Source organism: Lichenostomus cassidix, chromosome 6, assembly GCF_008360975.1.
Source record: "Lichenostomus cassidix isolate B80296 chromosome 6, HeHo_3.0, whole genome shotgun sequence".
In the NCBI taxonomy this organism is placed as follows: Eukaryota; Metazoa; Chordata; class Aves; order Passeriformes; family Meliphagidae; genus Lichenostomus; species Lichenostomus cassidix.
The window spans coordinates 25,368,152-25,394,308 of record NC_139487.1 but is presented as its reverse complement, the minus strand read 5'-3'; the positions used below and the strand labels follow the sequence as shown (position 1 = coordinate 25,394,308).

At 36.5% G+C, this 26,157-nt stretch overlaps 1 protein-coding gene across 3 annotated transcripts in view; it reads right to left on the bottom strand.

The window, feature by feature from the left end:
* Positions 1-26,157, bottom strand: part of NRG3 (neuregulin 3) — a 341,403-nt gene that overhangs the window by 174,599 nt on the left and 140,647 nt on the right. For all 3 annotated transcript variants that reach the window (XM_085064086.1, XM_085064085.1, XM_085064087.1), the window contains exon 2: positions 23,799-23,928. In XM_085064086.1, the coding sequence (XP_084920212.1) occupies positions 23,799-23,928 (130 nt within the window). The remainder of the gene's footprint in view (positions 1-23,798; positions 23,929-26,157) is intronic.

The window sequence follows — 26,157 nt, the reverse complement described above, 5'->3', positions numbered from 1 at the left end:
GCAAACATCAGGTGATCTCATACAACATACTGAGACATCTTAGACAGCTTAACAATTTCTGGATTACAGAACTGAAATTTCTAAAAGTCATTTTAGATTATAAAGAGTTAGAGCTCAATTTCAAAAAAATGCTGCTCTCAAATTTACTAACACTTCTTTCTGTTTCATTTTTTGAAACCTCCGGAACTATTCCACAAAGAAAGAGAGTAATGGAAAGAGGTTAAATTAGCAAGAAAGGCTAGATCTCTTTAGGAGCTAGAGCAGGAAATAAAACCCAGGAGTCCCACGTGCTCATCAGTAGTCAATGTGTCTGACTGCTCAAAGAATAACAAGGGAAAAAAATCAAAATAAATGTAAATTACTTTGCCTCAAACTAGATACACATACTGTAGTGTTCCCAAAAAAGGAAATAGAAAAAATAATGAAGTTTCTTTTCCACAAACTAAACAGTACCACCCCTGGATGACACTTTCTCACTGTACTCTTTCTCTCCACAAGCATTTTGCACACAGACAAAACTCTGTGTCAGAAATAACAGCTGCATATGCCAAATGTTTGATCTCATAGTTTTCTTTCACTTTACACTGTACACAGATATGCCTATGAAATACATAAATGCACTCAGAAAACTATACAGTATAGTTTTATTATTCTATAAGCTACTTAAATACTATATAGTATATCACTATAAACTATACCATATTGATAGAGATTTTATAATTTTTAGGTTCAAAGGGTGATTTGTTCCATTTTAAACTACTGCTATATTGTACAACACTACTCCCACCAGGAGCACAAGAGGAGTCCTCATTCTCACATGGGCATCTTGTTCTTTGTGCTCACTTGCTTGCTCTCCTGAAGAAAAATTATCATCAAGTTGTCCATAAGAACCTAAAACTAATCTTAATACCTTACAGGGAAACCTGCTCAATGAAACTCTGCCCCCACTCCTATTTTAAGCATTAGGTTTGAAATCAGGCAAATATTAAAAATTGTGTTTCTCTTTTTTTGTTACTGGCCACAGATTATCACAACCAAAAGCCTGTCTAGGCTTCTTTTGACCTGAAAGTCATAGATTAAACAACTAATAGGTAAAATCAGTTCAGATGCACTGCATCTACCTTGCTAATGGACAAAGACCTGGATTAGAGTTTGAGAATGCAATGGTCAAATCCCTTGTTATCCTCTCAGAGTACTTGGCTTTAAAACCAGATTACCTGATGTGTATCTAAAGAAACAGCATTGATACCAATCTGTCTATTATAAGGTTTATTAATGTTTCCTGGGGAGATTCAGGTGGGGCTGTCAACTAAATAGACTTGGGAAGCAATAAAGCAGTATGATTTTGGAATCAGTAATTGAAATTAAATAATAACAATTCACATAGAACAATTATTTAATTTTACAAACAGAACAAAAATAGTGTAAAATCTCTCCCTCTAAAACACCATCCCCACAAATTCCCAGATCTCCTTAGGCAAAGGGAGAACTTATTTGACTGCAGAAGAAAGGACAGAACAGATTGTACAAGCTCCCCAGAAAAACTCTGCTGCTAAGGAAAAGCTGCAAACTGTTTTTGACACCTCATAACACTTCCCTAATACCTCTACTTTTTACAACAAATGATTTTTCCAATCTCTAGAGAAATGCCATTGAATAAAGACAGGGTCAAACCTATTTGTATGGCAGTCTTTCTCCCCCAGACTAGAAAACCAATGTGTGATTCTTCTACAGTTTCAGAAGGCAGTAACGGTTCTGCTGTTCCTTTATGGAAAATGGAACCTTTCACTGTGTTTAGGGGATGCCACAGCATGCACTGGCCATGTTGTGCTGAGGACTTCTTGTGAGCACATGTGCACAAAGAGACTGATGTTCTTTGTGAGAGAGAGAGATTAAACTTGTTTGTGGCCTGAAAATCAGCTGGAGTTATTTTAACCTCTTCATGAAGACAAAAGTTTTTGAAACTATTGACAAAGAAAGTTTCTTTATTCTCAATCTTCAATCTAATGGAATTTAGATAAATGGATAAAACCGCTCTCTGTTCTAATGTGAAACCAAACCATATCATCCCTCCTGCTAATCCCTCCATTATTAATGCTTTTAGTGTTAATTAAGACCAAATAATTGAGCCTGCAACCTGACGAGAGGTTTTGCAAGTGCAATGTCACAAGTATTCACATTATGAACACTTGCTAGGTGTGTCAATCGTTGAGATAAAAGCTGAGAGATAAAATCCCAAAAAGGGTATAGATACCTATCTATAAAATACATTCATGCCCAGCCTCCCAGTATTCTGGCTAAGTTGATATGCAATTTCCAGCTCATTTTCTTTTCACTTTTTAAATAAAAACATGAAGTTCATACTTTTCTGGAGTTCAGTATATCCATGTGTTAATGAAGGTAATTCCCAATGGTCCTGAGATTTTATTAGCAGCTGTTTGAATACTTACTCAACCAACTGAATACATTTAACTTCCTGAAGTGTTCTCTAACTGGATTGGATTTTTGTCTCTCAGTCACTATTAATTGCAGACTATTGCTGCAGCTATGAAGATCAATGAAAAAATGGGGTTAGAAACTTCCTGGCATCCGAGAGATATGTTTGTGTATCACTGAGCCTTAGAAATTATTTGCCAAGGTGATATAATGAAAGTTACCATGCATAGGACACAAGAGGATTGCTTGAGAAGGGTAGCAAAATCACGATTTTGAAACATGTTCAAAATTACCTTCCAAACCACATTCATTAATGCTGTTGCAGAGAGAAGATGGAATACTTCTCAACAGATATGAAAAACTAGGGAAAAACACTCACATCAGAAACATGAAAACTGCTCCCATACATATAAACACAGCAAAATGTAATTACTAACTTTGTGTGCTATGGTTTTTAAGATATATTTCTGGTGCTTTTCTAGGCACAAATACTAAAAGTTAAAGATACAAAACTGACAGGACCCCAAATGTAAAAGAAAAGGATATAATTTTTATTATTTTGACTTTATTTCTTAAAAAGCTTCTTTTGCTATAATTAACATTATATTCCTTTTAAATACAGATTCTAAACTAAACCCAAGTTAAATTTTAAATACACAAGAATACATTTGATGTGGATATTGCTAGCAAATTGAGAAAGGATACTGGAGAAGGAAAAATAAAATTAGTAATATCAAAGGAAAATTCACTTCCAGGTTTGCAAATTCCTGCCTAAAATTTCCACTTTGTTTCACCACTTATTCTTCCATTTGTTGGTTTTTTTATTTTTTCTAATTAATAACATGCTTTGGAAAGAGGCACTTTGGAAAGCAGCACCTTGGAAGATGGGAAGAATTTAGTAACAAACTGCATGCTAGGATTTCCACATAGTGTTAATTTGGCAAAATCAGCTCACAGTAAAATCACAAAAGATTTAATCTGCTATGCAAAGACACAATTTTCAAAAATGTGACATGAAGTTCTCTCAAGGGCTTTTTTACTGAGAAGAAAGAGGTCACATGATCCCATTATAAGTGCAACTGCACAATCCCTTTATAGGTAGAATTCTAGGATATGAAGTCACATGCATCTTTGTCATTCTGTTTTGGGTTTTGCTATAAAGTCAGGAAGGGACATGCTGAACCCTTCAGTGAGTTTATGACTGATTTGTTTTATTTGGACAGATTTGTGTCTCAAAAAAGAAATAATGCTTGGTTGGACAGATTTGCTGCAAAAATCAGATAAATGGAAATAACTTGCACTTATTGTCATTCCAGTTTCATTCAAATCTGAAATTCAGTGAAAAAATTGATATGGATAAGGTGCTTCATAATAGATAAATAATCATACAGTACAAAACTAACAGCCCTAATAATAACCCACAAAGCCCTATCTACCTAAAGGATTTCACTAAGATCCCCTTGTCCTGCTAATGAGCCCCATTTTCAGAGGTCAGCTGAGATCTCCCCAGTTAGTCAGGACTGCTGGTAAATTTGAAAACTATTGCAAATTGTCTTCTTTAATTTTTTTATGCCTCTGTGGGTATCTTGAAAATTGAATTTATGCGGAGAGCAAGTATTCTACAATGGTGTTTTAATTTATAGGAGGTGCAGAAGCCCTGCTCAGTTTCAGATGTCTGTAGCTGTCATTCAGACATTAAATTACTTCCAGTCAAAACCAAACATGGGTACTCAGAGAAGCCTTTCAATATAAGTCAAGGGACTAAACCATTTCAAACTGTGTGCTGACCACCTGGAAGCACAGGCAAAAGCAAACTTATTCTATACTGTCCTAAAAATAGTGTTTGAAGCTAACTAAAGGTATCAATGGGCTGGATTTTCTAGCTCCCTTACTTTCACAGTCAAACTGAAAAGCAATCCGATTTTACTGTAGTAAGTTTACCTTGTAAACAGAAATAGTCTACTCAACTCATTCAAACAGACATGTAAGACCATCATAAACTAACAGCTTATGGCAGCAATCAAGCCCAAATCCTTGTAAAACTATGGCCTCCAATGAAATTCTCTGTGCTCCTCAGTTTCCCTCTTCAGTACCTCCTGGGCAGCACCATCCTGACACCTGCTCAGGGCTGGACATGACACTTTTCCCAAATGCTGACCAGACCCACCAACTTCAGAACAAAACAAGGACATCCAATGCAAACTCTAAAGCCAGATGTCAAAAAGCTTTGCAAAATTATCAACTACGGAGAAAGTTTCTTTATTCTGGGATCAGATAAGTACCAATTATACAGAACCAGTATTGTTTTGCCTGTTTTATACAGCCAGTATTGTTCTTGAAAACATCTATGAGAGCTTTATGGGTATCTGTTGCATTCTTTTGTCCTGCAATGAAGATCTGTGTGCAGGTCATGTTTTACTGCTTCAGGAATATCTGTTTTCCTATTGATTGAAAATTAAAATGGTAATTTATGCTTCCATATTGGACCACTGCAATGTTTTATTTCATCGATTTTGTGGCAGTTCTTTGCATGCATTTAACAGCTTATGTGAAACCCTGACAGCAAGGTCATTTCAAACAAGCCATTCCCAATTCTGCTCCCTTCAGCTCCCCACAACACCAAATCATTAGCTTCTAATTAAATTTGGTACATTTGGGGTTTTTATAATCTATAAAGGTTCTTAAATATTAAGTCAAAATTTCTCTTTGTCCTCTGGTGTGTGCCCTGCTTCCCTCATATTCCCAAGCCCAGCAAAGCTTTTCTTTAAAGGATTTCCCTATTGATTGAGTGATATTTTTTCCCCTTCTAAGCTTTTAGCTGCTGTTAACCTTGTATGTCAGACCAACAATTTGTTACAATTAGGCTGACAAACTTTCAGCTTTTAACTTCAGGCTCAGAGCTCATTTATTTGATCTAATGTAAGCTTAATTACCTGAGTTGCTAATTCTGTTAAAAAAACCCCAAACAAAGTCCAATCCTGAAATATTGTACCTGCCACGAAAAATCTTCTGAAAGTACACTCTGATAGCCTGATAATTGACATGGCTTTGATTCTTCTGAGTAGGTATTGATTTTCAGACTCAAAGGAGCAAGATTAAATTATTATCTTTTCAGTAGCACAGAGGGTGCTTGCAGGGCCCACCCTCTGCAAAGGGCTTGGGCAAAACCACCCCGGAAAATAAAAGCATGAATGCAAATAGCCCATGTGGAGTGAGCACAGGGCATTGTCTGCAGGCTGCTCGCCTCAAATGGATCATGTCCAGAGGGGTTTCTCTGAGCCCCTGAGCTCATACAGCAGCTGTGGGACACAGAAATGCACACAGACATTGCACTTGGTCAGCAGCCTTTCACCGTATCTGCTTTAGCATTTTCCCTATTGTTAAGAAAAACCAAAATATTAAAACATTTGCCATATGCAAATGAAAAATTGAACAACTGAAAAATCTAGCCTCTTTCTTCATGTTAAGACATTCAGTAATTACTGACATTATGTTGCCACTTCACTATAGCATTTGGAGTCTGAAATTTAGGAATTACTTTTCACATAAGGAACTCTGGAGAGAGAAAGTATGATAAATAATAATTGGATCACTTTTGGCTGGCTATAGAACTGTTGGATGAAATTTTCTCCTACATATGAGACTTGTTGCTGCTCTATGTATGCACTCCCAGAAAGGAAAGTGCTCTTACAAACAATATATTGTAATACATTGTTTTATTATTTAGCCTGATGCCACACATTACCAACACTACTACATACACCATCCCAACTGCAGCCAGCTTGCAAAGTTACCATTGTGAAAGAGCTTTGCTGACTTCTGCCAACTGCTGAATGTTTTGATAAATATGAGGAAGGCAACACACCCAGCAAGCACTTGCAGCAGATTTAATGCATGTTCAGTACTTGGTGGTTACAACCTGGTTTAGAAACTGCCTATAGACTATAGACAAGTCAAAACATTAAAAGCTTGTCTGAGAACAAGGCTACACTCAACATCCACAAGGAGGAATTATTAATGAAAGCAGAATGCCAACCCCTCCTCCAGTAAAGGCTGAATTCCACTCTCGATAGCTATGAGAATATGACAGGAAAGAGCTGTAAGCCACTTACAGAGACCTGAATGTGACAATGTGCAGAATACTTTTACCTAAGAAAGATGCTTTTCTTTGGCCATTTATTGTTTATCATTCACTGTTTCTCTATGCTATCTACATAAATGCTAAAGCAGCAAAAACTATGTCTTGCATCCCAGTTCTCCACCTCAAAGTACAGTAGCTGATTTTTGAAAGTTTGTAAGAACTATGAAATTTAACACCAAGTCAAGAAAAATGCCCTCTTTGATTCTTTCTGTTATGTCTTTATCCCAGTTTTTCTATTCCTGGACTTTGAAAAAACTTTTACAAATATCATTTATCCTATCAGATCATTAATACTGTGAGGCACACCCCAGTGAAATTTTTCTGATGGTTTCAGGAGATCAGGGGACACAATACAGACAAATGTGCTGAACGACTGTTTTGGCTCCTCATTCCTGAAGATAAACTTACTTTCTTTATCTGTTTTGAAACCTCAACTGAGGTCATAGGAGTACTGCTCAGGTCCTATTTGCTATTTTAACAGAGGTAATTATTATGTTTATTCAGGAGGGCATATCAGCAAAGAGATGGTATCTCAAGACTTCATTGATGGGAATCTAAAAAGACAAGAGTCCAAAGAACATCCTCAAAATGCATTTTCCACTGGATGGCCCTTTGCAGTTCTCCCAGAGTCTCTGTTCTGTACACAGCAAGTTTCTCTCCACCCAAATGACTGAAAATAAAAATGCTACTTTCTTTTATATTGACAATTGCTCTTGTACATGAGGTGGATTTGAGTTTTCTATAAAATATGTCAGTCAGCAGCTCTCTCCATTGACTTTCAACAAAGTCAGTGGCATAGCTAAATATAAGACTAATATATTTAGCTATATTTTAAATAATATATTTATTGTGTTTACATAACAGCATGTATAGTTTTCTGTTCTTTATATCTTCTTCACTTCATGCAATCAGTCATTGGCTTTAGCCCATATTTATAGGTCATAGTTCTAATTGTTATTTTAAACAAATGTGCTATTGCTGAAATTACATCTAAACTATGAACTTTGCACACTGATGTGGAATGGTGTGGTTGTGTAAAAATTGAGGACAGTACTTTGAATTTCTTTGCAGATACAAATCTAGGTTAAAACATAAAATCATATGCAATAGCTTAAATTAAAAAAGGAAGATAAATAGGTGAGGAGATAGGTTACTAATTCATCATGATTTATCATGAGGAATATAAAGAGCTATTATATTGGTTTAATTGCAATAAAACCCAAATATCCCATTTGCAAGTAATGAATAGTTGCAATACCAGTTACTACGTATTGACAGCAGCAGAAAACAAGTATTTTGTAAATATTGGTTTGTACTGGTTTATGCACCTGGTTTTGTAATAAAAACCAACACTCAGTAGTTACTGTTAGAACTATTATGGCTGCAGAGTTCCACCCTCATTGCTGCATCACAATTCCACACGGAAGGTAAAACATTCCACATGGAGAAGTTGGGAGTGTGGGATGCTGCTGCTTAAGCTGGAGCAAGTATTCCTGGTATGGCAAATGCAAGTGGAACTAAATGGAATACAAGTTGGAGGATGCTCTCAGCACCACTGACCCAGGACTAGGAAGCACTGGTGAGCAATACCTTCACTGATCAATGAAACCATTTCAGATGGGTGATCTCACTCATAACAAAAAAACCTGACAAAACCCCCCTAAAGCTTCACAGAGGCCGTAAGTTAGCCATTTCCCTGTTTTCACTTGTTTATTTTTAAGAGCAGATCCTGAAAGAGACAAGTGCAAAAGCAGAAAATTGATTTGGTGTTTGTTTATATGCATAAAGTATGCTTTTTTATTGCTTGATCATATCTAAAACCACGAAATGGCAATCACAACGGATTCAGTTCCAGCAGGAGCTAAAAGAAGATAATACCTGTAGAAGTATCTATAAAATCTGAAGTCAAGAGACAATGCAATCTTCAGTCATGAGGATTTACATCTGACCTTGCTGGTCAGACAGATTGATTGATAAGACAATGAAAAGGGAGCTAACAGACAAATATGAACAGGCTAAAAGAACAACTCTCCAAATATTAATGTCCAAGATAAGACTGTAGGCAAAATTTCAGTGAGTGATACATATACATATAGAAGTTATTCCATTAAAAGCCACTTCTCATTATTTATTTAGCTATTTCTGTGATTAGATAGTATTTAAGGCACTGATCAGGCGCAGAGGAAGCTGCCATCACTGCACCACCTGCAGTGCAGCATGCACATTCCCCCTTGCATGACAGCAGGGACCACACAGCTCCCTGTCACACCTGCCCATCAGCCCCCCATCATCAACAGCCAGCTCAGCACAAGGCAAAGACCAACCTCATAACGGTTTATCTGCTAAACGACAGAGAATTAGCTTGACTATAAAAAATATATTGTATAACTTATTTTGTCCATTGGACAAAACTGAAATGCATTTAAATCACCAACCTTCAACACAGTTGTGTTGATTAATAAGCCCACTTTACCAACTGAGTGGAGTTGCGTGTTTGAGAGGTAACAATACAAAATATTCTATTTTACAAGGAAGTTATTACAGCATGAAGGTATTATAGCATGAAGGTATTATAAGCACAGAGAAAAGTCAAGGATAGGTTGGAATACATTAAAATTTCTGACTGTGACACTGTTTTTTTGATCTACAAATTCCCTGAGATCAAGACATCCCCATGGCAAGTGCAAACTTCTACCAGAAGGGAAACAAAGTCTCAGACTTACTGCAGTCTAAATACCAAGCAGGCAAAATGGCAAAACAACTCTTCCAAATGAACTTTAACTCTATATTCAGAAAGAGGACAGACAAAAGGTATAAATGTCATCTGGTCAATAATCATTAGAGGTTAAAAGCTGTTGCCTATTTTAGGAGCAGATGACTACTCCTGAAAAGTTCAGGACTAAGTCATTCCTAAAAAGAAGGAACAAACCCAATGAGATTTAATACATATCACGGATTCTTCTAACAGATATCCCAGGAAGGTGCCTCTGGATTTTGACAAAAGATCAAGAATTCTCCAGCACAATGAAACAAAACACAAGGTCAACTCCAGAAACTCCTAGTGAGAAAATGGATATACTTTCATTTTTACACTTGTACAGCTTAAAAAAAAAACCAACCAAAAAACAAAACCAACAATGAAGTACCTGATTATTATAAAGGATGACACAGTTCCTCTTAGCTACACAAACACTGCCTAATCATTTTAGGGCTCATAACTGTAAGTTTTTCATATGACTATTAGACCTCCAGTAATTCCAAATGAGTATAAATTGGGAAGGAAAATAGAACTTGCCTGTCCAGACTTTTTGGATGATAATAAAGGTATTTGTTGACACTATTGTATAACAGAAATATAACGGAAACTAACATCTATGCTGTAAAGATGATGCTAAAGAAATACATGTCAGTCTCATTATTCCCCACAAAACACTGATAAAGTGTTAAAATCAAGTGACCTGCAAAAGACTAATGTGTCAGTAATTAATAGGAAAACTACAATGGTAAATTGTAATGCAAGCTTCTTACTGACCAAGGATCCATTCAAGTCAGTGTTTGAACAGTTCTAGAGCTTGTACAATACTTAGTCTATAAGGGCCACATTTTAAGTTTTATTTACAAAGGGGAAAAAAGGTTTATATTTATTTTTCAGCTATTACTTGCCTGTTTTCAGAAATGTTATTGAAAACAACTAAAGGGTACTACATCTTGCTGGGTGTTACTATAAGGAATAGCTGGATTTCAAGGCAAGCAATATGGGAAAAGCTCATCTGGAATTTTGCCCACTTACAGACACTAAGCCTTCTTCCTGGCCAGTCTGCAAACATTGTCAGGTAGTAAAGGGCTGAGATTGTAGTTTTACTTTTCCACTACACAGTTCTATAACTCTGATCTTTTCTGAACAATGATTCATTAGGCATGAATCCATGGTTTCTTGCAAATGATGTAAGCTCATTCTGTCATGTAATGCTGCAGTCCTCTCTACACCTAAAAGTTGTCTTCGAGAATTACCATGATAATTCTTTTCAGGTTACACCACCTAATCCCTAAGCAAAAATAAATGACTGCCGTAACAGGAGACAATTTAAGAGAAGTGGCCTTTACCATCCCACTAGATCACAGTCCATTTTATCCATTCCTACTTTCCCCTGCACTGCTTTTGACCTACTGGGGCCTTTCAGTAGCTCTATGCAGAGCAACAAATTTGCAAGGCATTTGTAATTACAGAAAGAGGACAAAAAGTGTTTGCAGAAAAAAAAAAGATGCCTTGATGAAGAAACAATTCCTCAAAGTTTCCAGAAGAAAATGCAAGGTTTTCAAGCTTCCATTTACACCACCACAAAAAATCCATTTTAAATGAGTCTGACACTCTCAAGATACATGTCTGTATTTACAATTTAGATCCTGTACAGTTTACCTCCCTGCCAAGTAACAATGATTTTTCCAATTTGTTACTCCTGCTAATGTCTGTCATTTGCTACTTACTGTGGAATAGCTGAGATTGACCTTTTCATACACACATATAAATACATACATGTGTATGTATATATATATATATATAACTTTTCATACACACATATAAATACATACATGTTTATATATATATACACATACACCTATATATATGTATCTAATTTTCCTATTTTAAATAAACATACACATTTTTTTATTCTTTAGAGCTACATTCTCTTCACTTACCGCATTATTTTTTGCCTCAGTTATTTGCTTTGCAATTATACTTTCAGAAAGCGTAAATATTCTTCATATGCAGGACAAAGATCAGCAGCTATTCTCCAGCACAATTTCATAATTATGGCACTCAGCAAATGATTAAGCAATATAACCCCTACCTAAGAATTGATGTCAGATTTTGATTATTTCTAATGTCAGCTTTCTCATGCTTGGACAGCCTGGTAGCCTGAAACAGGAAATTATCAGGAGATAACAGGGGAACACAGCTTTTGTGCCAGTCAGAGCTTCAACCTCCCACAGCAAAAGCACTTTGTTGACAGAGGGGAGGTGGTGGCAATCTTGATTAATTTTCTCTGCTGGAGAAAATACTTTTGCCCAACAAAGACTTTCACCAAGAGAGGAGTATAACTCCCTGCACCCTGCTATGCAGCATGAATTCAGGATGAGAGGTTTTTGGTGTGAAACTGCAATGTCTGGGTTACAGTGACCATTTTCCCAGTAAGACCTTGGGGACACTATGGTGCTAAGGATACACTGCCAGGATGTAGTTCAGACAGGGATTTAACTGAATAAATAATTAAAAGATTAAGAGAAACTCTGTTTGTGCTGTGGTGAGCCTAAGATTACTGCTAGACATCTATGACAAAATGCCAGATGAACAAGCCAAAACGGACAAAGATGAACAAGACAAAACAGAATGAATGCACTTGGGACGATGGAGACAGATCTGTGATCACTGTGGTTTCATCAAATGTATGGTGTGATTATGGATTATCGAAAAAAACTGTGGGAAAACAAAATCCAGAACAGAAAAACTTGTCTGAAAACCATGAAAAAATTACCAGATGCAGCTACAGACACTGCAATGTCTTCCATCTAACCCAACAAACAACACGATTTGGGATAATTCCACAACAATATTAAAAATAAATAAATAAATAAATCTACTTCTGTCAATATTCAGCATCTTGTTTTCTGATTTATGCTTACATCATGGGCAAATCAAACGACACAAAAAAGCAAGTCACTCTGGACAAGAGCACAATCATCTTGATGCCCAAAATTCAGCATATAATAAGATTTACTAGAAATTTCATCCCTGCAAATATTATAGTTATTCATCATGCATAATGGATTAACTTTGCACTTTATTTAAAATTCATACTGTCTATTTTTTGCTAACATGTTGCATATATTGCCACTGTCTTATCCATTTTCTTCTATTAGGAAATATTCTACTGTGCACTACTTGCAAAAATGAGATAGATATAAAAATCTTTACAGTGAGTGCAGTGTACCAAACATTTCCAATGCTGTAAATCATTATTATTCAAACATAGAGTGCTCAGGGATTTAGAAGAGTGCACATTTTAAAACTACTACTATGAGAACTTGCTAGCTCTTTTCAAGAGAGAACATCTTCTTGCTTTGTGATGTTTTTGCTTTAGCTGTATATACAAAAAAAAGAAAAAACTCCACTTCAAATCCTAGGTGCTGCTGGTTCCTTCCTGAATTTCAGGAAATCAATGTTTTTTGACAGAAATTTGTTTTGCTAAGTTAGGGATTCCTGGTTCCAGGACAACTTTACAGTTCCAGTCTACAGAGGTAAACCCTCAGCCCCACTCCAAAAAACAAATAATAAACCCTGAATTATTTACTTATCATCCCTACAGACACCCACAATGACACAAACACCTCTTTCCTGAATGGAATGATCAAAATGGTCAAAGTAACAGAGACAAGGAAAACTACTGCAACCCTTTTTGTCAACATCTTGTACAATTTGAACCCATACTGCAACGTGGAAATAATGCTCTGCTTTTTGAGTCCACTTTGGCAAAACCTTGCTGTGTCCCACAAGATCAGCATCTCACATTGCCACAACTCTGCCAGAGCAGCTACAATAGCAAGTTCTGCTGCTGCTCCCCAACAGGAACTGATTTAGCGCATGGAGCTGATAGCTTTTGTAACATGCTGAATGCTTTACAAAACAAAAGGGCCATTGTTCTAAATAAGACAAAAAATTATGTAGACCCTGGACAATGCAGCAACATGAAGTCCCAACAATTTCTGTGCTGTTTTTGAGCCAGCAAGTCACATGGACATAGCAGCAATTTAGCATGAAAGTAGCACCACAGATTTATGACCAACATTCCCTTCCATGTAATTTTCCTCAGCCCACAAAGACTTTAATGGTTCTTGAATACAAAAACCTCTATATTTAAGCAGCTAGTCTTATTTAATTGTTGCTGGATTGTTAATCCATCAAATTATAATTTCATTTTCCCATGTTCTGTCTATTCAAACTCATCAAAATTCTCATTCTCCATCTTTTCCTCAACCATCCTCAAAGACAATCAGCACACAGTCACTCTGCTGCCCTAACCACACCCCTCAGCCAGCAACCACAGCTTTACATTGGTGTGTTACCCACCTTTGCTTATAAGTTTGGCAATATGATGTGTGAAATAATTTTTTCCGATTGAAGGGACTGGGTGGTTAAAGTTTGTTTCAGGCTTTTGCTAGTATTTGCCTAATAAGACTAGTAAAAACTCAATTTTTACGATTTGCTCACCCTCTCAAGCTCTACTGAGAGCTCCAGTCCCAGTGAGAAATCTAGGCAGCAGCTTGAAAATCCCTCCAGAAGGCAGTGCACTAGGAATGCCCCATCCAGGAGAGCCACACAGACTTTACACTGCCCTCCTTCTGAGCTCTGGGGGGAGTGAACCCTAAAAGTCAGAACCTCATTATTACCTGAACAGCATTAGAGGAGAAGCTAAAGAGAGAAGTTAAAATAAAGAGACACAAAGAACAAGGGCAGAAGCAAAGGGGCAGCCTGACTCAAGTGCAGCTCCCATGCCAAGTTCCATACTGCAGCATCCAAGTCTGCCAGAGTGATCCCATCGACTTCAGCCCCCTGTCACTTCAGGTATTGTATTCATTATTCCAGTTTTTACTTTTCAAAATAGCAAAAAATTTTAAAGAAAAAAGGGGTGAAGAAAAAACCCACATATTTTTGTGTGAAATGAGGCCAAAGGAATGTGGCCTGTCTGTGGGGATCTTCCTAATACCAGTGAGATCAAATTGAGATTTTATTTCATTTATAAATGCTTTTCCCCCTGTCCTCTATAAACTTTTAATGAAAACTAGCAAACTAGAAAACCAAAAATTATTATTTTTCGGGAGTTTTTTGTAAGATGCTTTTAAAAAATAAAAAAAATTGCCGCATGAAGTCAGGATAAAGCATCATAAGATAGGAAAGTGACAGGCAAAATGCTTGCTGCAAAGATCATATACATTCACTAAAAGACCAAGTATATGCTGTTTTTAAAGAAATATGCAACACCTGATGCAAAGTTTTTAAAATTATATAGTTTTATAGCAGATTCTTCCCTTCCAGAAGCAATTCTAGAGATAACCTTTGACTTTGCATTCTCGTCATCTATCCTTTGAATTTTACTAATTATCCTTTCCATTTAATTAATTAACAAGGTATCATTGGCATGCTCTATCTTAAGCTCCTGGAGTCTGACCTCAGATTTGTGTGCTGATCCAAGTAAAAATGAAGATTTTACTCTAAGCTCCTGACAGTGGCTTCTTCAACAGCATAATTCTTGTGAAAACTGCAGTTTTCTACCGAACAAAGTGGCTGATGAGGCACAAACACAGCCCAAAAAGTGTTTCACTACAACCTTCTGGCATTATCTCTGAAGAGACTTTATCCCAATCTGCTTGTTATTATATAGTGTTGGCAGGTTGCCCAAGGAGTTCACCTCTCTGTGCTGGAATAACTTCAAGGAATACGTTTCAAATTCAAACAATCCATTTGTTCCTAAACACTACATTAATGGGGACAGGATAAGAACCAGAATATTTATCTATCAGTACAACTCATATCAAAGAGTTGACCTGCTTGTCTAATCTCAGGTGCCCCAGTTGGCATAACATTACACTATCCACACATTTTTGCCTCACTTCCCCTCTTCCTATTTGAGAGAGCAGGAAGGGATTGCTTAGCAGTAAAGGATAGAGGAAACAGGTGGTTGGTTGTGTTTGTTCTTCTCATTTAAATTAATATAGAGTGTTGGTGGATTAAAGTTATGGTATTTAGCATTTTGATATAGTTGGCATATATTTCTATTTAAAGGACTCAATTGTCCAGAGCTTATTTCTTCTTCTAGTGAGTTTTTTTTTTCCCCCAGCAGATCTTCTGGGAGAATGTCTGCAGATAGGATTAGATTGGAAATGCTATTGCTTTCAGTGTACTTAAGACACTGGCAAGGATGGGAATTTAAATGAGAGATTTCAGATGTCTGCATTATGCACTTCACAAATTCTTTCTTGCCTAAGGGAGGTAGGAATAACAACAAACTTAACTCATTTCCAAGTTAATTTAAAAGCAGAGTTTGATGGCAGAATATTTGCATATGTTAGCTTCAAGACAGATGCAATATATGCCATCAATATTTGCACCCATACATTTTAAGGTATGGTTTCTTTTTCTACAAATACTCTGTGTGTACTATAAAAGCAATATGTATCTTTTTCCACTGGGGTCTTCGAAAATAAAGGTGAAAAAATACCCCAATTCTTATAATTTGACAGGACATTCCTTTGCAGTGGAAGGACTTGACCAATTTGTGTTTTTCCAATTTTCAGGATATACCTCTTCAACTTGTATTTAGTTTCAGACACCATGTACTGAGTAATAGCTTTCCGTATGTGTCACAACTTTATTTTCCTTCAGAAATAGGAAACAGGAGGCAGTTTAGAGGCAATTTCTTCTATTAACAGATCCACTTTCTTAATAGATGTCTGTGTTTTGTATAGAATGGATTTGACACATCTATAAACCATGACACCTTGCTAACCTATGATGACAAGATACAGAAACATGTACAGACAAGGAAAGGTGGCGATAAAACGGAAAGGTTCCACCAGCTTTAACTATTCTTGATAATGAGACATGGGAATAAATGCTAGCAGAGCACTGCTTCCTGATCTCCCATTTAAGTGCCAAATCAAGAAACCCAAGCATTATTAGCAGCCTTAAAAAGCCATCAGCCTCTGCTGAGCTGGCACCTGCATTTCTCACCTCTCCCTACTGAAATTCAAGGTTATAGCCCAGCCCTTGATTCAACCAACTAAAGGGATCTTGCCAAATCCAAAGGGAGCTGCATTTGGCCTCTTTCTCTTCCAGTCCTGCAGAAAGAGATGACAGTTTACTTAAAGCTTCCAGAAATATTTTTGTTTCACTCGCATCACTGGTTGATCTAAAAAAGGATACATCTCTTGTGTCTGGGAAGGAACTCTGCACATACATAAATGAAAGAATTACCACTGTTTCAATTGATGCCATTATCTGTGAACTACAGATGTGTGGCTTAAAAAAAAAAAAGAAAAAAAAAGAGGCAGTGGGATGTGCTAAGCCTGTAACTGTGTTTCCCCACACTTTGGGTTAGCTGAAAATGGATTTACATTAGTCTTTAGTATTCTGGGAAAGAGAAATTAATTCCATGTTTTTTCAGTAGTGCATGGTGACATAGGTTTAAAACCTACTCATTTCCTTAAGCTTCAACATCAACTTTGGATGCATGTCTACAAAAATCCTCCTTTATTTTCTCTTTTTCCTCAAACCCTTTCAAAATTATTGATTTGAATAAGCATTTCAAACAAGATGAAGTGGACTATGAATTTTATTTTATTTTTACGGATGTTTGCTTAAATCAAATGAATCACAGGTGAATTGTCAAATTGGAGTGTAATTTAATTATCTGGGCATGCATTTTATCTGTACAGTATTATGACTTTTACCTTATTGTTCCCACTGGAAAAGTGCATCTTCACCATAACCTTAAGCAGGTATGCAAATTTCATGGCTTCAAAAGACAGAAATGGAGCCAGGAAATCACACTGGCTAGTAATCAACTTTTTTTTCAAAGGGAAAGCATTAGAAAACATAGCCTAAGGTGCCAAGCAGAAAGCAAATAAAAGCTGAAATACTATGAATATAGCCTACAGAAACTTAGAACTGTCATTAAATGCAAAGCTTTGTTTCATTCTTTATTTCTTTTTACTGTTAAATTAATTTATCATCCCCACACAATAGACTAATGCAAAATAGTTTTCAGAAGATGTTTTAGAGGGATAAAGGGATAATAGAGGTTTTGCCAGTGACCTCTGTTGCGCAGAGCTGCTTGAAGGAATGATAACGTGAACAGCAGCAGCTATGAGAAACACTGCTTTCCTGCAGGACTCAAAAACTTCAGCATGTGCTGAAGGATGAACTTCATAAAAACATCAAGGGAAATATCTGTCACGACATTTGAAATGCAACTATTACACTGCTGCATTAAAACACTTTGTTTTGCAGGTATTTGGAATAACTGGATTTCACAAGACTTTTTAATTGGCTTATACATTCTTCAAGCTGAAAGTATTTTCTACCACAGAAGTTACAGCAGAAGCTGCATGCAATAATCTAGGAGAAAATCTGTAAATAAAAAGCACTATAAAATGGAGTGTTGATACTGTCAAAATTAATCAATAATTAAAGTACTTTGCCAAGAAGGTTTCTCAAGAGCCTCTATCTTCTGAATGTTAAACTATGAAAGCATGAATCAGATGTTCTTGTGTTTCATGTGAATATCACATAATATGTTCCCAAACTATTGCATCTGGGGAGGATGTTGAAAGACTCGATTTACATTTAAAAACCTGTTTGTTATTTATTGAATTCTTATACCATAATATCAGACTTGAAGGAGTTTAATTTCAGAGGACTGTTAGAAAATGAATAGGGATAACTGAAAAAGTACTGATTTTATATAGGTGAAATTTGGTATTTGGAGCAATTAATTTAGTTTTTATTCTGATTAACTGCATCCAATTAAAAGAACTCAAGGCTTATGTGTTGATTGAAAGAAAAATTCAGACCAAGTGATTAAAATTATGTAAGATTAGATAATATGAAAGAAGCTAGGATACCTGGGTAACAGTAATACCTAGGTAACAAGTAAGAGTCCTACAGATATATTGGACTTTACACCATTTCATCTTGAGGTTTAAAAACCATTTTTCTTCACAGCTCATATCCAAGAAGGTTTAAAACAAGGAACCAGGTATGTGACAGCAAAGCCATGCAACCTCCTCTGTCATTTCAAGGGGCAGGACCATGAAAGAGAATGCACGGAAATGCTTTGGGCTTGGGGAGTGTTTGCTGGTTTGGTGATTGTTTGTGAATTTTTTGTTTGTTAGTTTTAGGAAGGAAAAGGAAGGAAAAGAAATATCTAAAATTATACAAGAAAAGCATGATTGTTTCCAAAAAAAAAAAAAAAGGGAGAAATAGTCATGTTGTAGATTACATTAACATTACGTAAGGAAATAAAGCTTTTATTTTATTTATTGTTTACAAGCACTACCTTGAGTATATGAACATGAGCTAAAGATACAATCACAGTGCTGAAAGCAACCCCCACCTGTGAGAGCACTGCTGAATAAACAGGTGATGGAGCAATAATACAATGGGTTATCTATATTAAAGTTACTTAAGAGCTGCTTAACAACAGCTTACAGATACCTAACTTGGTATTTTAACTCCACTTTGGGTTTTCCAATGGAAACATGAAAGTAAAGGTGAAGGCGTTCTGGAAAATGGTGAGTGCAACTACACAAATATAATCTAGATATGTGCTACAGCTGTGCTCAAACAATTTTCTTAACAGGAGGTCGTCTTGATTGCCCTCGACATGAAAAATATCCTAAATTCCAAGCACAGCCTTCTTCCTCCTTTAGAAGTTCATAGCTGTATGTTACATTGTCAGCTTAACACAGTAGATTATTTTGATGAAACTACACTTGGAATATTGTGACAACAGTGACATTTTTTCATGTTTTCAATGCTATTTGATAGTGAATAATTTCCTGGGCTCGCTTTATTTACATGTTGGAAGCATCCTGGAGAAGTGTCAGGGTAACACAAGATGGGGGAACGCACAAAATGGAGTAGCTGGTATTTTAAAACACCTAGGTCAGACTGCCAAAGCCCAGAAAACAAGCCATGTAACTAAATCAGGGAAATTATATTCTTAGCTTTTTAGACTTTTAACTTATGGTTAAGTGCACATATCATATGCCACGCTCAGAACTGTTCTAAAGTCCCATCTGTTTGATCCCTTTCTCCTGCTTTTACTGACAGCAAGGGCTGTGCCTGGATTACAGTTACTATTATGCAGAAGACTCACAATAAAACCTGACAGTATATAAACATTTATCCCAACTGGGTTTTCATTAAATGGGGATTCAATCCTTCTGGTCTCATGACAGATTTTAAACAAAGCTGAGAAATGCTGGTATAATTTTTTAATCAACTAAATGTAAAAATGGAAAATTTATGCATGAAAATGAGCAAGATCACCAAGCTCAAAATTCACCAGAACAGCATATATGCATCAAAACCAGATTGTCCAATGAAATCTGAGAACTCTGGGATTGTAACCACAGTAGCACACTTAGGATGGTGATGCATAACCTGCTCTAATTTGGTCAGCTGGAAGAGCTGTTTTGTTTACTGCACATTTGTGAGTTTATTCTTTCTCTCTCCATTGTTAGAAAACTTATGCAGGCTTTCCATTGCTTGCTTCACGAAGGAGAAATGAAGGACAGGGACACAGGAGGAAAGGAATATCTCATCCAACATACTCAAGTCTATACAGACTACATCAGAGTTCCTTGCCAACACCAAGATTTCCTGCACACACACAATAGTCCTAATGGCTTCTTTCAGAGGAGAAACTTACAAGTACAATCCTTTTCTCCCCTCAAGTTTTAGCCACTTAGTCCCAGTCCTAAATGGGTTAGCTAAAGAAAATGCAGGGACTAAAAAGAAAAAAAAAAAAAATGTAGAAAGAGTCATAAAAAAGCCCCAAAACCACAACCCCAAAAGCCAAACTCCAAAACAAACCCCCAGAATTACTTGAGATGGGGCCTTTTAAATCAGATTGTACCAAGAAAACCTGAACAGGTTTTTTTAAAGCCTGGATTACATAATACCCTGTTAAACACTGATGTGTCAGTGCTGACTGTGTACTTGATTTGTTTTGTGTAAATTACAAATTAAGGCACCCTCACCATTCATCTTAAATTCTCAAGGTGGCAACATTGAAAAATTTTAAGCATATGGAGAAGCTAAATATGAAGCTTCCCTACTGATGACCTACCCTATCCTTAAAACAAGCTCATGTTAAACCATTCACAAAAATAAACACTGAAGTCACAGCTTTAAAATAGCACAAAACATCCAGTGTATCTTGTTTGTTACCTAACCACGCAGGAGAACTCTTGCCAGTTTACATCCCAGGCAATTTTTCACCAAGAGACAGTGAGTAAAATGTAGAGGTTTGAATAAAAATTGACTTATAGGACCTGAAATTATAATCTTTTTTTTTTTTCTTTCTCCTTCTAGTTGTCAATTAAGTTGAAAAAAAAAAACTCCTGTGATTTCAGGAGAGCTCCTCTGTAGGTGAACAGGAATGGAAGATGCATGATCAGCTCCTTCTGACCTCCTCATTTCCCAGAGGTCTCCTGTGACACAGGCTCCCCCTGCCCTGGCCAAGGGTGCATGTCAGTCCCAAAATCCTCAGTTATGGGCTCCAAGCAGGCAGGGCAGGAATCCCACAAAACAGGAGTGAGTTAGAGCCAGTGCTCTACAACATCCTAGTGCCAATGCCACCACTGACAGCTGGAGGCAGATGAACACATGTCAACTTTCCAAAAACAGCATGATGGATTTTATCAACTCTGGAAGGTGCCTGAGCTGCCAGGTGCACCTGCTTGAATTGCCAGTGTGGGTCATGAGGACACAGAAGAGGTTGGGGGTGTAACTCAAATATTTACTATTTTCTAAAAAATTGGGGGTTTTTTTTCCCCTTTATAATTAGCATATTTATCCTTTGACCTATACACACACCTCCCTAAGCATATCTTCTACTAATACCCTTCAAACCTGACCAAGTGGGATAAAAGTTTTTTTCTCCATCGAGGTCCTCTGCAGCTGCTCCACATGGCATATTCCCATTTCAGTAAATTGGTGCTCTGCTCCCAGAACAGATCCAAAAATCGCTCTCAATAATATACAATGCAGCTTGATTCTAAAAACAAAGTACTATTTTAAGTCTTCATAATTCTGTATTCAAATTATTCTTTTTGATTACAATAGGAATTCCATAACCCTAGTAAAAGATTACTTTTTTACTATTTGGAAGGAAATGCATTCCGTTGGTATTTTATTTTTCTATTTGTGCACATTCTGGCTGTTATTTCTGAGCACTGTTCTAGGCTACAGACAGAAAAACACCTGCATCCCACTCATTACAGCACTGACCCTGACAAAGACACACACAGTCTGGTACCAAGGTACAGACTCAGCATTTAAAGGTCAGATGTAAAGGCTTCTCTTCATTAATGACAAGCATATCAGTACAAAAGTCATTCTGAACAAGTTGCTGCTTGCAGTGTCAAAGATCCTTACAAAACTAAACAAACTATTACAACTAACCACCTTCTAAATTTTAAAATGCATCTTCTTTTGCTGTATGAAAGTTGTTGCTTTACACAGATCTGTTGGTGTTGCACTGTTCAAGTGCCCACCATAAACAAGCATATGTTTAATTCCCAGAGATGTGCCTGAAACTTGTGCAAGTGACAGAAACCTCATACACACAGGAGCCAACAGACTCACAAAGCCTCTGGGACTTCCCCCTGCAAGGATAACACAAGGCAGGTGCTGAAAAAAATGTCACTCGGCTGGAAAGAATGAAAAGTCAACATTCTGTCTTCTGGAGTTAAAAAGGAAAAGCTTGGATGGAAAGGATTCTAACCATTAGGCAGACTGAACTATCAGAATCACAGGAAATAAATGAGAATTTGGCAATGGCAGAAGATAGGAAAGACCCTGAGTGTCAAACCAACCAACCAAAAACAACAACAAAACCCAGCCAAACAAACAACCTCCCCCAAAAAAACCCAACAAACAAAACCAGACAAACAACAACAACAAAAAAAAAGCAGCTCATGAGATACCTCCTGCAAATTTTCTTACATGTAATCCATGCAGTTTACAAAACTGCTCTGTTTAAAGAAATTAGCTGCTAAATTTACCAGCAGAATTAAAAATTCTCATATATATCCATTTTTTCTGCTATTTTATTTTTGTTCAGTTTGAATATTCTGACAATGAAAAATGCTTAAATATTTGAGTGATATAATTCCCTTAACAGCTCATGGCATTTCTAAGAAAGACTGAAAATAACACCTGCTTTCAGAAAAAAAAACCTTCTGAAGTATTATGATGGAAGTAGAAAAAGACATCATTTTTCCACAATAAATGACTCATAATATTTAATTTAAGCATGCCATACAAAAACATAAAAAAGGGAAATGAATGATCACTGAACCATATGTAACTGAATGGGAAAAATGAAAATCTCAAAAATATTCTTTTTATGATAAGCAGAATTTAATCAATCTTTTAATTCATAAATTTCCATTTTCAAGCCAGGCACACATGATTCTGTCACTTCTTTTTCCTACTTTTAGTGGGATTTAGCAGCTCAGGTCCCAAATCCTTCAGGAAACCTTCTGTCCCCAACAATTTTTATTACTGATGTTAGTTATCCATACATTTATGTTCAGGTCAGAACTTGGGCATATGAGTGTCTTGGATACACCTTCTGTATGCCATACACAGTATCTTAGGAGAAAATTATATCACAAGCATCCAAAATGAAAACCTCTACTGCTGTTTAAAAGATTGCTTAAATGATTGGGGGTCCGGTAGGTATGAGTGTTAAAATTCTCATCTTTAGGAAGATGTTGCAGTATTCCTTCTATGAATCACTCCTTTTTGCTGGCCACTAAAACTATATATATACATAAAATAACTATAATTATATTGAGTGATCTGGTTTTCTTTTCTGATACTCTTTTCAATACATTCAAAATGGCCTTGCATGGTAGCAGAAGTTCAGGAGTACAAAAAGGTACAACAGCTACAGAGCAGGTCAAGAGGTCTACAACAGTCCGTTTTATCCTTCAGTAATAAAAGATAAGAAACCCTAATTCATAAAGGACTAGCCCTTCCTCTTTCTCAATTCACAGTACATACAGCTGTTGTCTAATACTCTACTTGAAGAACCCAAAATAAAGAAATCCTTCCAGTATGTAGGGGAACATAGGACTTCTATATGTAAAAATCCCAACAAAATGAAACATTAATCCTTACATGTTTGTATGATTAGAAAATAGAATACTGAAGATTTTTCTTATCTATGAAAAGATCAAAATGTTGCTTCTCTTACTTATATATTTCTATCTATAATTATTACAGGCTAATAAAAAAACCCATTGGCAGTCGGATTGGAGACAAATTCCATTGCTTCTCAACATTCCAGACCTCAATGTTGATTTTTTTTTCTAGTGCTTCCTCCCTCAGACAGAAGGCTATTTTGGAGCCCCTTGGCAGGTGACTTACCGGCAGTGCTTGTGTGATCCCGTTAGGGTTTCGATCACAAAGCATTCCCCTTCGTTGAGACAATATGCAAGGTCCTTGTCTTTGCATGGCTTAAAGTGCTCTGATCGCTCCGTGGAATACGTTGTGGTATCTGTGGAGAAAAAACAAGGAAAGAAATGCTGTAAGGATAAAGATTGGATATTCTTACAGGACATGTTAAATAAATTTGGTATTACTGGTCTCAGCAACTTTAAACACGGACTAAAAGAAATGAGAAGCGCAGGGCTGCAATCCTCCGTGTGACTGCAGTATTTTATGTGCAACCAGGTTTCTTAAATGATGCACAGGAAATACCTGCAGAAAAACAAACCAGACTGCAGCAAAGCTGGAGTATAATCTCAACCACTTCCAGTTTCCCTTCTGAAATACAAAGGCACCTACTTTGTATCCTTTAACCAGAATGATATTTTCATATTAACACAACAAAATATGGTTTGAAATGAGATACAAAAATTTTCATAAAAGCAGCTAATATAGTGTCACTCTAATAAACCCAAATAAAACCCACTAACAGGAAAGAGGAAAAAAGCCAAATACCCAAGGTCAATGCTGATTTTATTCACTAGTCAGAAAAACAGCCTAAAACTTAAACACAAGCAATGTACCAGTGATTGTGTCACTTCAACTCCATCGATACATCATCTGTAGGTGTCTAGAGGTCCACCTGAACACCCCCAAAACACAGCTAAAGGGCTTGATTCCAGCTTGAACTGTTGGCCATACCTTTGGAATATTTAGTTAGATAATTAGATTTGGAATAGGCTGACAGTGTGTCAGGGTGAGCTATCATTCCTGTCTTCTAAGAAATCTGTTTAACCTTTCCAATCCAGTTGGATTAATCAACAATAAAGTGAAATTTTCAGAGGAAGATGCCTGACTGACACCTATTTTACTTTTCTTCACTGAGACAAGGTTTTGCCTAACGAAGTGTGATTTTCAAAGTAGATTATGATTTCCACAGAGCCATGGTTCAATCTTAATTCAAGAAGTTTAAATTCCTTATTACTTTGCAGGATCTGATAGATATTGAAGTAGTAAGAGAACATTTCATTGTATACCATACAGCCTATCACAAAATATTAAGTTGCCTGCTGTCAAAGGAATGAAGCTGTGCTCAACAGACAGAGAACCTTGCAAACTCAAAGCTAAACAAACACATGTTGCTCTTTGCTCATAACTCAATACAAAGTAAATATCCACCAAGATAACACCAAAGCTGAAAACAAAAAGACACCTATAACTACAGTTCTTCAAGAAATTCAGAAAATCCCAAAAATCTTTCAAAATAATTTTTGTACTCAGTATATTTTAAATAAAACAGTGCTCAGAGTTTCCTTATATGCAGACTAAGTAACAGAATATTAATAAAATAGATTTGAAAATAACAAGAAAATCTACACCCTATTCTTTGTATGCAACAACTTTTTTTTTTTCTTCTCCAGAGAGAAAATATTATAGTTCAGTGTTTTCAGTGGATAGGAAAAAAAACCCAAAAAACAAAACAACTGAATAAACTAACATTCTTTCCTCAAATGTTTTCACAGATGCAGAACAAAAGGCCATGCCATTGCCCCCAGTAGCAGCACTTACAAAAACGCTGAAGGCCAAGTAGAAGCTGTTTTTAATGATTGCAAGCAAACCCTGAACTGAACCAATGCATCAAGTTGAATTTTGGAGACAATATAAGATGTTTGTAGATGCAGACAGTGACTGGCATCTCGCTGTTGGCATTTCAAGAATGATGAGCTTTTACGTGTAAAAAATATCCTCACAGAGAAAAAAGATAGCCCAGATGCTTTTTAAGGTCAGTTTTACCCAGGAGCATTGAAATGACCATTTAAAACTTGATTAGGCAAAAAATAAATATAAACCTGAGTAATCAGTTATATTGCTACCCCTTTTAAATACAGAAAACTGAAAGTAATGTTTTTTGGAAGCACTTCTGATAATTACGAAAGGTAAGTAAAACTGTTTGATGAGCAGAAGCTCAGCTTGATGCAGCTTTAGAGAACAGAACAGTTGTGTTTGTGAGTCTGCTCTGAACAATCTGTGCAATGCCTTGTGAAGGCAGCTGGGACACACAGACCAAAGGAACCCAAGCTGCTCCCAAACGACAGGAGCAAAAAGGGGAGCTAGGAACTATCCATGGTGCTGACGTGATGCAAGGAATCCTCAGAGCACACCCTTTGAAGCGCAGGACACTCCTGCCATAATTAAATCAAGAATACCTTGTCAAGGTCAGCATTTTAGAGTTTTAGGTTAAATATAGTCTTCAGAACTTTTGCTCTGTTTTAATTATTCCTCTGCCTAATATTAATCA